General features: G+C 47.1%; 5 protein-coding genes across 5 annotated transcripts; 2 read left to right on the top strand and 3 right to left on the bottom strand.

The window, feature by feature from the left end:
- Positions 1–178: 178 nt before the first annotated feature.
- On the top strand, positions 179–482 carry BDR25DRAFT_118050 (uncharacterized protein). Its single transcript, XM_033683665.1, has one exon. The coding sequence runs from the start codon at positions 183–185 to the stop codon at positions 423–425; it is 243 nt and encodes an 80-aa protein (XP_033539745.1). The 5' UTR covers positions 179–182; the 3' UTR covers positions 426–482.
- On the top strand, positions 438–2,522 carry BDR25DRAFT_363434 (uncharacterized protein; the record flags this gene model as incomplete). The annotated part of the gene is made up of 10 exons (XM_033696733.1): positions 438–469; positions 524–664; positions 710–797; positions 843–892; positions 950–1,026; positions 1,193–1,332; positions 1,359–1,457; positions 1,525–1,646; positions 1,673–2,324; positions 2,421–2,522. 10 exons carry the CDS (start codon positions 438–440, stop codon positions 2,520–2,522), a joined length of 1,503 nt encoding a protein of 500 aa, XP_033539744.1.
- Positions 2,523–7,672: 5,150 nt separating this feature from the next.
- BDR25DRAFT_347555 (kinase-like protein) lies at positions 7,673–8,610 on the bottom strand. Its single transcript, XM_033694279.1, has 2 exons — positions 8,390–8,610; positions 7,673–8,338 (listed from the first exon to the last, which is right to left on the bottom strand). The coding sequence occupies exons 1-2, from the start codon at positions 8,578–8,580 to the stop codon at positions 7,711–7,713; spliced, it is 819 nt and encodes a 272-aa protein (XP_033539743.1). The 5' UTR covers positions 8,581–8,610; the 3' UTR covers positions 7,673–7,710.
- Positions 8,611–9,134: 524 nt separating this feature from the next.
- On the bottom strand, positions 9,135–10,292 carry BDR25DRAFT_347554 (uncharacterized protein; the record flags this gene model as incomplete). Its single annotated transcript, XM_033694278.1, has 3 exons — positions 9,135–9,671; positions 9,721–10,162; positions 10,218–10,292. The coding sequence occupies 3 exons, from the start codon at positions 10,290–10,292 to the stop codon at positions 9,145–9,147; spliced, it is 1,044 nt and encodes a 347-aa protein (XP_033539742.1). The 3' UTR covers positions 9,135–9,144.
- Positions 10,293–11,824: 1,532 nt separating this feature from the next.
- Positions 11,825–12,200, bottom strand: BDR25DRAFT_169878 (uncharacterized protein; the record flags this gene model as incomplete). The annotated part of the gene is made up of 2 exons (XM_033684123.1): positions 11,825–11,967; positions 12,014–12,200. Coding segments are annotated over 2 exons (330 nt in total), but the record flags the coding sequence as incomplete, so codon positions are not given.
- Between the last annotated feature and the right edge of the window lie 1,277 nt (positions 12,201–13,477).

Below are 13,477 nucleotides of genomic sequence, written 5' to 3'. Positions count from 1 at the left end.
ACTTGAGCCCGATCGACTGGACGATAACCTTCCGTCCATTCTACACATATCGATCACAGATTGCTCACCACCTGAGCCTGATCGACAGGACAATAACCTTCTGTCCATTCCAAAACATTGATCACAGATTGCTCACCAGCTGAGCCTGATTGACCGAACAACAACCTTTTTGTCTACTAAAGATGACTCTAACTATTAATGCCTCCGTACGGCTCACCAAAAAGAGCGACTGGCAGCCCTGGTTCAGTCGCATCAAGACACGAGCAACTAGAGAATGTGTCTGGGAGTATATTAATCCAGATCTCTCACCAGAAAATCTCCTGGTTAACACTATGCCACAGAGGCCTGAGGTCGCGAAGTTTCATACAGGCAGCACCCAGCTCAGTCCGAATCCTATGGTCTCTGACCTAAACCTTAACGATTAACGATGCTACACAATGGCCCGCGAAGACTACCGCGATGATCTAAGGTTATTCTAAACTTAACACAAAGCCCTATTAGACATCTATGTGCTTATTAAGAGCACCGTTGACGCATTAAACTACCCTATCATTAGGGACAAAGAAACAATCTACAAAAGGCTAAAGGCCTTGAGGGCAATCCTGGAGCCCTCTAACAAGCAGCTTAAGCAGAGCGCACGAACAGCATACAACTGCGCAAGGAAGTGGTTATTAAAAATAAAACAGGACTAATGGATCACAGCGTACAGGAACGCATATATTGATGCTAAATCAGTCCACCTGCCAAATGTGACGGAATATCAACCACACTATGACTTCGTGTCGGCAATTTCGGACGTAAACCCTGGATGCGCAGCAGCCATCTAATCAATCCTGGTCCAGCATGAACAGACCGATGAGGATCCACCTGATTTCCTTACTAGCTGTCTAGAGTTCTTTAAAAATTAGCAACAATTACAGCCAGCTTAGCAACCTAGTGTCACCCACAGCGGTTTCGCCACATACCAAGGACGCTCGTCCACACCAGAACAGCAGCAACAGCAGTTCATATGCGACTTCTGTGGAGGTCGCCACAAATTAAAGAACTGCAGGATTAATGATCCTTGACTAAGACCTAAAGGGTTCTAGATCCCTACTTTCCTCTAGCAGGAATACAACAAGCGGATAAGCAGCAATCCTTAGCTTAAAGCAGAAGCTGAGCTGCTTAAGAACAGAGACCTTCCCCCACCAAGAAACCAACCAAACCAAGGAAGAGGACGCGGTGGATGGAGAGGACGCGGAAGGGGCGGCAACAATGGCAACTATTATTAGCCAACTCAATTGTCCAGTCACGCGACTTAATCGTACGATCAAAGCCCACAGTCTCAACCTAGTCCACATCCGAATGCAATCTCCGAGACGCCAGCTCCCAATAATTCCACTAACTGGAATCCACCCAATGCCCCAACTAGCACCAGGCGATCAGCAGCTACTCTCATGAGCTTCACGACAAACCTCGTGAGTGAGGAACATGCCGCGGAGCCGGATGACGAAGAGAATCCTCTCTAGCACTCATGGATCCTAGATCCTGGAGCGGACATCCATGTTTGCAACAATCCAGCTGACTTTCAATGGACTCGGAGCTCATCCCCATCGGACCGACTCAGGGCCGGCAGCCAACTCCTTCCTATACTGGCATGGGGCACGGTCACACTCACCGTGAAGGGTCCCAGAGGACCTACCAAGATAAACCTGAATGACGTAGCCTACATCCCTAACATGTTCACTAGTCTTGTATCTCTTTTACAAGGACAGGACATACACTTCGACTCTGGAGACAACCTCGTATACAAACGACTCCATGATGGCACCCGATCACCGATCTGCTTCACTACTCGAACTGGGGGTCACTGGGCCCTAGTATTGCGCACAGAGGATCCATCCATTGGATCCACCTCACTAATGGTTATGGCTGCTAAAGACCTCGCACAGCGACGCTTTCGTCCAAGCTATGAACGGCGACCTATTACGCAAGACGCGACCGCCCTCCATCATATATGGGGATGCATCAGCCCAGAAGCGGTCACACACCTCCACGAGTCGGTCACCGGCGTACAGCCACCGACCGGCAGAGCGCCGAACACTGTTGAATGCGACTTATGCGCGCTCTTGAAGATGAAGCAGCAGATCAGCCGGAGAAACGAACACGAGATACCTGTCGATGGACCATTCCAGCGAGTCGCCTTCGACCTAATAGAGCTCTGGTCTCCATCAATCCACAAGAACATCTATGTAGTCCACTTCTATTGTACCTGGTTAAAGTATAACCTGGTATTCGTCACCCTGTCTAAAGAGAAGGCAGTGATTCTTCCAATCATACGAAAGGTCCACAAACTAGCATTAATTTAATTTAACATCTTAATAACGCTACTCTAGAGCAATAATAAGGCTGCATTTAGACAAGCAGGAGAGACTCTGCAGAAATTCTGCGACAAACAGGGCATTACCCTAGAACTGGCGCCACTGTATACGCCAGAAGCTAATGGAGCAGCTGAACGCTTAGGCCAGACGCTCATCATTTGAGCTCAAAGTCTCGCACACATTAGCAAATTCCTAAAGTCTCTTAAAAACACTATATTTAGTCTCACAGGTTACATGCTTAACTGTACACCCATCTAATTGCTTAATTAGAAGACACCATTTAAAATGCTATACAGCAGGAAACCAGACTGCTCTCACCTTCACTGAATTAGTGTTAAGGCATATGTCCTCATTAAAAGGACTACGAAGTCAGACAAGCTCGCACCACAAGCTTTCATCAGATATCTACGTGGGTATGACTCCTGAAACATCTATTAAATATGGAATCCAACAAATAACTACGTCTACCAGGTACGCGATGTTATGTTTAACAACACTTCCTTCTATGAACTAAATAACTACGCATCGTACAAGCTACTACAACAGGTAGTTAGAGACAACATCATTACAGAGACTCTCCTTACCCCAGACAATACCTTAAACAATAAGGACTACATTAACTTTACAGAAGAGCTTCTACAGCTTAAAGAGCGCGATGACGGACCTAGCAATCAGCCGCAAGAGAAGCGCCAGCCAGGCTCCCTCCATTATCTGCCCTCTCCTAAAATGACCCTAGAAACCATCTTAGAGGTTAACTTAGAAAGGGAAACTAACATTAACTTAGTCTCCTAAAATAACCTTAGCAACACGCTAGATAATAGCTCTAACAACAAGACCCTATTAGTTATTAAGGTCTGTCCGCAAACAGGCAACGCAGCTATAGACTTTAAGACTAACAACAATTATGTTAAGCAAGCCATAACTAGTCAGCACACATCTCTAATTAATCATGAGCCTCAGGAAATCCTTAAAGGGGCTGACTTTGTCCCGCGCACATGGCTCAAGGAATCCACCAGACTAGGCCCTGCTAGAAGCACAGCCAACATTAATAAATTAAACATCCTAGAGGGAGAAAGCAGAACAAGGCGTCGACAATACGCTGCTGCCCTCATGCAAACCACCACTAAAATGTCTGGCTAGTACCACGCCTTTGCATTAGGCTTTATAAAAGACCCTGCGAAACCTGCTACTATTGCTCCTAAAGCTCTCTATTAAGATAATCTACCTCCTGTGCCTAAAACTTACTATGAGGCACGCCACCACTAATTCTCGGACGGCTGGAAGCATGCCATGGGGATTGAATTCACGGACCTCTATTGGAAAGAGGCATTTAAGCTAGTCTCCATCGCAGAGGCTGCAGATGCTCAAGTAATACCCCTGAAATGGGTATATAAGTACAAATTTGACGCCGAAGGATTTTTGACCAAATTCAAGGCTCGTCTCTGTGTACGAGGCGACCTCCAGGTTACCACGGCTGAAACATATGCTGCCACTCTAGCAGCACGCGTCTTTAGGGCGCTCGTCGCCATCATGGCCTCGTTTGGCCTGCTCGCGCGACAATACGACGCTATCAATGCGTTCATTAACGCTCGGCTCCCGACCCCGGCATATTGCGAACTGCCACCGGGCTACCGTCGCCCTCGGCAACTTCTTCGACTCCTCCGAGCTCTGTACGGGCTCAAAGACGCACCTAGGCTCTGGTATCTAGAGCTCACTAGGTCGCTCAAGAAGCTTAGCTTCTCCTAAGTCCCTAGAGTTGATTGTCTCTTCGCTGACAAGAAGCTCTTAGTCTACTTCTACGTTGATGACATTGTCGTCCTCTGTCTACCAGAGTATGAGGAGCACCTAGACCAATTTGAAATCAAGCTCATGGAGATCTATGAGATCTGAGCTATGGGGGAACTAAACTGGTTCCTTGGCATCTGAATCGACCGCGACAAGGTCAACCGCACTGCATGGCTCAGCTAAGAGTCATACATTGAGCAGCTCGCCACCCGCTTCAATCTCGATACCAGTCGCACACGTCCTTGGCCAATCACCCCACTAAATGCATCAGCGCCACCTCTGCGGCCTAATCAGATGACCGAAACAAACACACAGAGGATCATGGCATACCAGCAGCGCGTTGGCTCTATCAGCTATGCTGCTACTACTATCAGACCTGACGTCGCCAAAGCACATTCAAAGCTCTCTGAATACCTAGTCAACCCCTCAGATGAACACCAGAAGGCCGCTCAGCATGTCATCGAGTATCTCTACGGCACTAAAGACTATGCGCTTCAGTACTCAGGGACCTCCACTCATTCATCCTGGAGACCCGTCTTTTACGGCGCATCAGATGCCGCTTACGGTGACGACGAAATCAGTCGCCGCAGCTCCGACGGCATGCTATTCACACTATTCGGCGCAGCTGTCGATTGGAAGGCCTCCTTGCAGCGCTCAGTCACTAAATCGACGACTGAAGCAGAGCTCCTAGCTCTCTCTCACGCTGCTAGCCACCTAGAGTGGTGGAAGCGATTCTTCGCTGATATAGACTTCGACACTGAGGAAGAACCTACCCTACTATGCGACAATCAACAAACCGTACGAGCCATGGTGAAAGACTCTAAGCTTGATACCAAGCTCAAGCACGTTGACATTCACAACCACTGGCTTCGCCAAGAGGTACAGGAAAGAAGGATTCGCATACGCTGGATCCCTACTGCAGACATGCCGGCTGATGGCCTTACTAAGTTTCTACCTCGACAAAAGCATCAAGCATTCATTAAACAACTAGGCCTCGTCCGCCTAAGTGACGCCCTAAAGGCTCACTCTACTAACATTGGCTTTAAAGCCTAAGCCTACCAACTTCTTTTTGCTGTTTCGCACTCTTAAGTGCACTACTGTACACCTGCAGTCTATTATTTCTCTTTGTACAGCTTTGCTTCAGTATTCACTTCGTCAAAGCTGGGGGGGTGTGTCGCACGTGTCTCACGCGATATCATACCCATGTACTGCACTATTCACTCATTAGGCATAGCTCCTGTCTCGTACAGTATATAGTCAGCTCAGAGCTCTATCGAGCTCCTCAGACCTTACAATACACTCGTTCAATCCACCTTGTTTGGATCTCGCTCCCTTGTCGAGTCGTTTGCTATATGCCCCCTCCTCAGCTCATGCAAGAAGGTGTGATAAAACACTTCAAATAGGTGCAACTGCATTCAAAGCAAATTGCGGCGAGGATTCAATGTGTAGCAAGCACAAGGACGAGAAATGTTGTCCTCTTAAGACTACAGTCGCAACAACTTCTCCAAAAGCTACTTCTCCAAACGCAACGCCTCCCGCCGAGACGTCACCATCAAACATCTTTCAAATTGAGAATATAACACAGTTCTCAATGGGCGATTTTAATTTCGAGAACGGTGAAACCGGCTTTATTGAGAACAAATCCATTGTTAAAGTTTCTATGGCTAATGGAAGTTTAAAGTGGTTTGACAAGGATGAGTGGGTGCTTAAGCATCAAGAGTTTATGGATAGTAAAAGAGATGAAAAGAAGAATAAGGATGGGGAGATGGGGTTAGAAGAGGCTACACTTGCCCAACCAATGGAAAACCTAAGCGTTGGAGCCAAAAAGTAACTAGTTTTCTGATAGTTACAGTTACAGTAATATTTTCTACTAAATTGAATAATTCCCTGCTTCATATTGCGGTGGAAGATCTGGATCTAGTGTTTCATTTCGCAGAACTTGGTGAATAAAATCTCTAACTAATCCTTCGATGTCTATGTATTTGACTAGAATGCACATGGCAGTAGAAATAAATAGTAAACGTCAATTAGTTAGTGGTTTTGTTAAACTTGCTATAAGGGTCATTTTACGGCAAGAGTTGCGACTGTGAACTTATATATTAATCACAGTATAAGAGATAACGTGCCCCACCCGGAACCACATGTCGCGATGGAAGGCGAAGCTAGTCCCTCAAAGCCAGAGGCCGTTGCGCATACGACACCACAGGTTGAGATTGTGCCGAAGCCATGGAGAGTCGTCGTCGTCACGCCCGTTGTCATTCTGCCTGCTCTTGTTGTACGCATCCTCGTCGATCCTCGCCGATAGAGCAGTCGCCCCAAGCTCGAACGCTGGTAGTATCAGGGTATTCGCCGTCGGTATCCGTAGGCTTCACGCTGACGCGTGTTTATATAGTATTGAAGTCGCATGGACTCCAGCATTCTATGTTACCGATGCGAACAGTTAGGAGTTTATAGACGTGCGAGGGCGCGGGAATAGCGTTGGCTGAATCCTAGATTGCATCGGTCAGGCTTGCGCTGAACCCCTGTTGCCCCGCCACTGGCTAGCTGCGGGTGCTCGTAGCGAGGTTGCCTTCTGCATCTTACCCCGCTAATTATCTGATCAGAAGCCATTACCTCCTCAAGCACAGATTTCCGGCTTGAGGCTGCCTGTCCTCTTTCCCGTCATACGGACACAGAAGTTCACATCATCATGTGCGAGAAGACTGTCGCCACCACGATCTATACGTGCGGAGACGCAGAGGAATCAGATTTCAGCTTTTCTCCATGCTCAGATCAGAATAAGCCGGGCCACGAAGTCAAGATAACTCGTTTGGGATCTCAGAGAGCTAAGGAGAAATGTGGGAAGTTCGGGTGCAGGAACCCATGAGCTCGCTCTGTACGTCTTGCACTAAAATGATTCATACGAGCAGGTATGAGCCTTCCTTTTCGGAAGCTTGGATGAGGAAAATTTAGCAATAACAAAGGAAGAATAGCGATATAGACGAACAAATCTCCCGTGCCGCCGACAATGTTCATACGGAGCACCGCGTCGGTCAGTTGCAAAGTCAGGTTTGACATTCGGAAGACAGACGCCGACATACCGATTCCGGCTTGGCAACACCTTAAAACTGTGAACAGTAACAAAGGGGCAAACTGTAGCCCACTAACAACAGAACACAGCATTATAATATTGCATTAAAACACCTAGAATATAGTAATAGACCTAGTAAAATATATTTATTTGCCTTAAAAATCTAGAATATTTGCAAAAGTGGTGGAAAGTTTTATAGGCCAATTAGACATTAATCCGGCGCTTTTTTAAACCAATAAGAGAAAAGACTTGGCAAGATGTACAGTGAATAATAGAGATAGGGCCGTCTGTTGCTGACAAAACCAGAAGGGCGCTGAGGATTCGGACTACGAGCGCGCGGGTACTCTGTTTGTACAATGGCTGTTGCGAATCGCGAGGCATCCCAGCAACGCTAACTCGAATTCAAATTCTACGGTCACTCATTCGCTGTCGGCATGGCACAGAACGAGAGAAGGCTAGACGTAGAGGTAGCGGTAGTTTTATGAAGCCTATAGCTTAAGATGTACATTCCTGTGTACTCTTTATTTCATGGTCCAGTGCTTGTAAGACATCGTCCGCGCTCGAGTACTCTTTCGTCCAACACCCAAGGATGATGGTGCCTCCGAAAAGTCCATCGACATCTGGGTATTCCCGATTCCTGAAACGCTCCTCAACCCGCTCATCGTAGCTACGATAATCCTCCGCCGACTTGAACGGCCCGAGATCTCTGTGCGGCCAATGCCCCGAGACGATGCTGTAGAGAACAGAGCCGACGCTGAATATGTCAGTCGCCGTTGTCGACATCCATTCTGCGTTCGGGTCGAAGAAACCGGGATCAGGAAGCTGTCCCCCGTCTACACCGAGCTTCTCGCAGATCGAGCCACCAAAGTCGCAGAGCCACAGGTCTAGCGACGTCGGTGTCGTTGCGTGAACCAGGAAATTATCAGGGCGCAGATCAGAATGTATCACCCCGTGACGGTGAATGTATGAGATGGATTCGACAGCTTGTCGGCACCACCTCTGTCGGGTAGAGAGCGGGATGTTATCGTGGTTCGCTTCAAGGTAATGTTGGAGGTTGCCGTGGCTGGCTTTAGAAAGAAGCAAGCCGCGTCGGCTCTCAGGCTTGTCTTGCCATCCATGGTATCTGAAGGGATGGTCAGCAGTGAAGCAGCGTGCTGCGGCAACAAGAATGTACTTTACAATACTAGGATGGGCTCCTAGCGCTTCCAGTATTTTCCGTTCAACCAAGAAGCTGTTTGCAATTTTCTGTGTCAGCCGTGTGTACGCCGAGGATTCTTCCCATACTTCAGCCGGATGCTTCACTATCACGCCGGGCCGTACTAGAAAGATCAAGGAAGTCGAGCCTCGATGCTCTAGCGCGGCCATTAGCTGTCATTGGTCGAAATACAACGCTCCTTTGCCTTCATTGAAGATGAGAACAGATTATTCCTCCGGCGTCGGAGTTTTATATTTTCCGAGCACCGGCGAGGCTTTGCATAGCTACACCAGCCACAGCCTTAGTCGGAGGGTTATGTAACCAACATGACCTTGTTATTCATTCCGCGCTAACCTTCGGAAACCACCGGGGCCATCTCGCTTAGAGTGGGGAAGAACCGATCGGCGTGGCGACGTTGCATGAATCATCTTCTTTCAGCTGCCATGGGGCCTATCACGACTACGATCTTAAGGATGGATTCTTGACGTAATAGGAAGGGCTTATACTGCTGTATTATAGAAGCGAATCGTATCCTTGGGAAATAATATAACGTACAATTAAGAAAAGCATTATTCCGGTTTTGCGCGCAACTCGACTCTATCTCGGCAAATCTGTGGCGCCACGCTCGCAATATGAAGATTGGGCAATTTAACTTCCTATATTCTGCTCTGTTCCCGTATAAATCTACAGTTAGAATGAAAGAAACACGGAAATGAAACACTAACCGCGACGCGTTAGGCGAGAGCCAAGTTCCCCTGCTTTATATCTTTCTCAGATATGTTCTTCAGCGGGTCCTTCCCGTCAAATGCGTACTTTGCCCTCTCCTCCCTAGTCATCTTCGTGATATCATAACTAGACCCACCAATTCTCGGACCATAACTCTTCTTGTATCGCCTGAGTTTCTTTCCCCAAGCCCAAGGGTCTCTCTCTGACCTTCCGGTTGTGTCCTCCTCATATCCATCCTGAGCCTCTTTTAGTTTCTCCAGCAGCTTCTCAGTACCAAAGACACCTCTGGAAGGGTCTAGTACTGCTTTGGTAAAGTATTCCACAGCGTGCGAGCGCCAGAATATGGCGTCGTCTTCTATACCGTACTTTTCAAGGTCATCAGACCACTCAAGGAAGGAGCTGATGACAATGGGTAGGTCCAAGAACATGGAGTCGGGTTTGAGCTCGCCTGCGGATTCGATAGTAGCAAGTGCGGTGAGCAGCGCGCATCCGACGAGTTCATTGAGCGCTTGGGCCCTGTCGCCGTCGTCGGTGTCTAGTAAGCGGTCAGTTGTTTGATAAGGATGTGATTTAGAATGACATACGAATGAAGTCCATTCCTCCGTCCACACCATCATTCAACCAGTGCGCAATTGAGCTAACAATAGCCCACGCCTGAAAGCACATGTTCTCATCCTTTTTTTTCAACGCCCCATCAAACGCAATCAAGAGATTCTCCACTGCTTCTGTCACTCCATACCCCTTCCAGTCATTGTAAATGTGCATTCCGAAATTATTTGGATCACAGAAATTGACTTTGCGTTTGAAATCACACAACGTCGTCCACCCTTCACACAGCATAATCCACTTCCATTCCTTATGCTTAGTGGAAGGCTGGAAAATATTTCCTGTAGCCTCCTCTTCTTTAATAAGTTTCTTGGATACGCCACCTTCCTCACCCTCGTCCTCGGTCACCCGATACTCGGCTTCCCGGTCGAAGTATGGGCGGTGAATGCAGACGTATTCGTATGGGGGAATGGTTTCAACCTATGTGGAGTGTGTAAGCGCTAAATCCAAAGGGAATAGGGAGTGAGTCGCGTACATCACGGCCTTCCTCGTCCTCACGCGTTGACGCGCTGGAATTGTTCCCTGTCTCCCTCTTCTCGTATAGTAGCATTTCTAGTCTGCGCCAAGGATCAATCAAAATTGAATAATCTTGGAAATCTGGAGGCGACGATGGCAAAGGGATGGAGACGTGGGTGTAGGACACGGCTGCCCCCGACCGGTCAGCCTGGAAACGCCGAGAGCTCTACCAGGCAAAAACTGAAAACCACGCGTCAATACTGCAATTGAGGTCAGAAGAACGGAGTAGCTGATGCGCTTCAAGCTTACCTTTGTGTATGCAGGGTAGCTAGTGAATCGAATACGACCAATTTCTTCTTAGAAGGAAAACAGAGGTGGAGAGCGATCTGGCGAGCTTGTCGAACAGGAGGATATATATTGTCGCCCAAAAATTAGGCGGTGTTGCGGGACATTTCTCAGCTAAGCTAAACAAAAGGGTAATAGCCATTCAGCTTCTGACAAATTGGTCGATCCCACGTTACGGTGGCACAAAATCGCCTAGCATTTGCTTTGTTGCCTGAAATTCCTCCAAGCATGCATAAGCGAGAGACGTTGATCTCCGTGCCAAGTCGAACAAAAGAATACTAGCCAGTGAGCGTTTTAAGTCCTAAGTTGTTTCACAGGGAATCCAACGGAAGTACGCCTCGTGGGATGTTCACGATAACGTCCACAATGTGACCTAGCAACCTAGAACCTGATCCTCTGCTAAATGAATTAACTACCTGAAGGCACTTGCTAAAAAAACCTAATTGGAAAGGTGTCGGAGTTCTTGACCGGATGGTGAACTTGGTTTAGAGCATAGCTGCAACTGAGTGCATTCTGCCACCGATGGAGTAGTGATCCAACGCCCACCCAGCCATCCAGTCGTATGAAGGACAACCTACCAATACTTAGAAAGCTTAAGCCATGGGGTTGGCTCCCAGGTCAGGCGTTTCGTCACCGCGAGGGAAGTTGCAAGTGCCTAAGATAGCTCCGTTGAACAATCTTCTTGTTCAGGGCTGGTACCCGCAGTAATGCTGTGCATATTATCTCTTGTATCCAAAAACTTGTCATTAACAACTTTCACACAAGCTCTTTAATTTATTGCTACCCCTAAGAAAAATAACCTGTCAATTCCTTTCTAATAGTACAAGTTATAACATATATGAACTACGTTATATGAGCGTTTTGGCTAAAATACAATCATGAAGCTTTTATGTTATACTATATTACCCTGTATCTCTAGCGCTGCCTACTTGCAATTGTCTAATATACCAACAAATGGCGCCGTTTATACAATTCGTCTTATCCCGACTCCAAGCCAACAAACAACCCTACAATTTCCTTCAATCTTCCCAACAAGCCCTAGTATTAGCGTGCTAAAGAACTACTCTCGACCTACAAACCAGTCCACTTCAAACCCTCAAGTACCGTTTTCAGCTGGAATAAAAACAGTAACGTTACTTCAACATGCGGATTTCTACTTTTTTAGACATTTATTTGTCTAGTTCTAAGTATCTACATTCTCTAGATAGCAATACTACGGCATAATCCTATCCTTGGCCCTGAACAGTTATCGTCTAATAGCTCTTTCAGTAAATTCAAAGTGCATTGGCCTGTACTCTGTTCTAACTGTATATTAAAGATAGAACAATCTTCTAACCTTCCGGATAAATTTGTGCAACTTGTAATTGCTTGTTGTAGAACTTCAATATTCCACCTATTTAAGAAGTCGCTATAATAGCTAAAGCCTTACAACTGTTAAAAATGTACTTAAATAAAGAACAGTTGTGTTACCTGTCCTATCGCCGTTACTAAGAAGAAAACTCCCATCTAAGAGCCGAAAGGCAGAGGTATTCCAAATAGTTTCGTAATATAATGACAGAACTCTTGAATCAAACCCTAAAGGGCAGCTCCCTTCCATCACCAGATCAGGGTACGCAAGGTGGGATTTGTGATCCTTTGAGTCAAGATTAACACCATCCTAGCAAGATGGAAACATAAGCTCTAGGCGGAGACCGTCTGTACAATACAAATCAATAAACGACTTGTTTAGTAAAAAGTGACGCTCAAGTGAGCCTTCGGGAGTCGAATGATAATGTAAACAGGTAAACCCTAAAGCTTTCTCTGCTAGCGCTTTTTGTGTCTTATCCATCAAGGCAGCTAGCGAAGACTGCCAGTTGAACAGGTAGCTGCTGGGGGGGGCAGCTAGTTGTCGGTGCAGCTCGCGGGGGCTGCAGGTAGGTTGGATAGCTGCTGGCGGAGCAGCTAGTTGTCGATGCAGCTCGCGGGGGCTGCAGGTAGATTGAGTAGCTGCTGGCGGAGCAGCTGGTTGTCGGTGCAGCTCGCGGGGGCTGCAGTTTGAGCGGGTAGCTGCTGGCGGTGCAGCTGGTTGTCGACATCGTGGGGGTCGGACGACGCGAGAGGTGCGGGGAGGTCGGTTGTAAGAAGAGACAAAAAAGAAACATGTGCGTACAAGCTAGAGCGTAGCAACTGAGCTAACCTATCTCTAGCTGTGTCGTGGGCGTGGTGAGGGTATGAGCATACTCTAACTGATCTTACCCTCCAAGATCAGAAGAGGGGTCGCGCACTGTCTCCACCGTCGACTTGACGGGGTATGTCGGCGTCTGTCGACCCGGAGTCGTGTGCATGTGCATGAAAAAACAGGAGCGTGTGCATGTACATGATACTCAAGCTTTCATGTCACTTGAGGAGTTTAATCTAATGTCACAGTCAGCATGCTCAAGCTACAAGCAAGAGGTGGTGTAACTCAACTAGATTAAACTAAGGAGCAGAGGAGCTGCTCTGCGAGTTTAAATATACATGTGTGCCCTCTGCCAAGGCGCTACTCGTAGCACTAGCGTGCTACTCGTTGCGCAAGCGAGGGAGCTGATGCTGCAGAGCATGTGAGGCGGTACACGCCGTCACAGAGACTATAGGATTTAGACTAAGCTAGGTGCTGCCTGTATAAAACTTTGTGACCTTAGGCCTCTGTAGCATAGTGTTAACTAGGAGATTTTCTAGTAACAGATCTAGATTAATGTACTTCTAGACACACTCTCTAGTTGCTTGTGTCTTAATTTAACTAAACTAAGGCTGCTAGTTGCTCTTTTTTATAAGCTGTACAAAGGCATTAATATTTAATGTTATCTTTAGTAGACAAAAAGGTTGTTGTTTAGTTAGTTAGGCTTAGCTAGTAAGTAATCTATAATTAATATATGTAGAATAGACAGAAGGTTATTGTCTAGTTAATTAGGCTTA

The sequence above is a fragment of the Lindgomyces ingoldianus genome (assembly GCF_010093535.1).
Source record: "Lindgomyces ingoldianus strain ATCC 200398 unplaced genomic scaffold BDR25scaffold_68, whole genome shotgun sequence".
Lineage (NCBI taxonomy): Eukaryota > Fungi > Ascomycota > Dothideomycetes > Pleosporales > Lindgomycetaceae > Lindgomyces > Lindgomyces ingoldianus.
The sequence above is the reverse complement of the archived record's forward strand: the minus strand, read 5'-3'. Positions and strand labels throughout refer to the sequence as shown.

What these genes read in the sequence shown, in the direction of transcription:
- BDR25DRAFT_118050 (XM_033683665.1), top strand. Translation starts at nt 183, where the DNA reads ATGACTCTAACTATTAATGCCTCCGTACGGCTCACCAAAAAGAGCGAC.
- BDR25DRAFT_347555 (XM_033694279.1), bottom strand. Translation starts at nt 8,580, where the DNA reads ATGGCCGCGCTAGAGCATCGAGGCTCGACTTCCTTGATCTTTCTAGTA. An exon ending in GCCCATCCTAGTATTGTAAA is followed by an intron (nt 8,339 to 8,389) that starts GTACATTCTTGT and finishes CCATCCCTTCAG; the next exon opens with ATACCATGGATGGCAAGACA.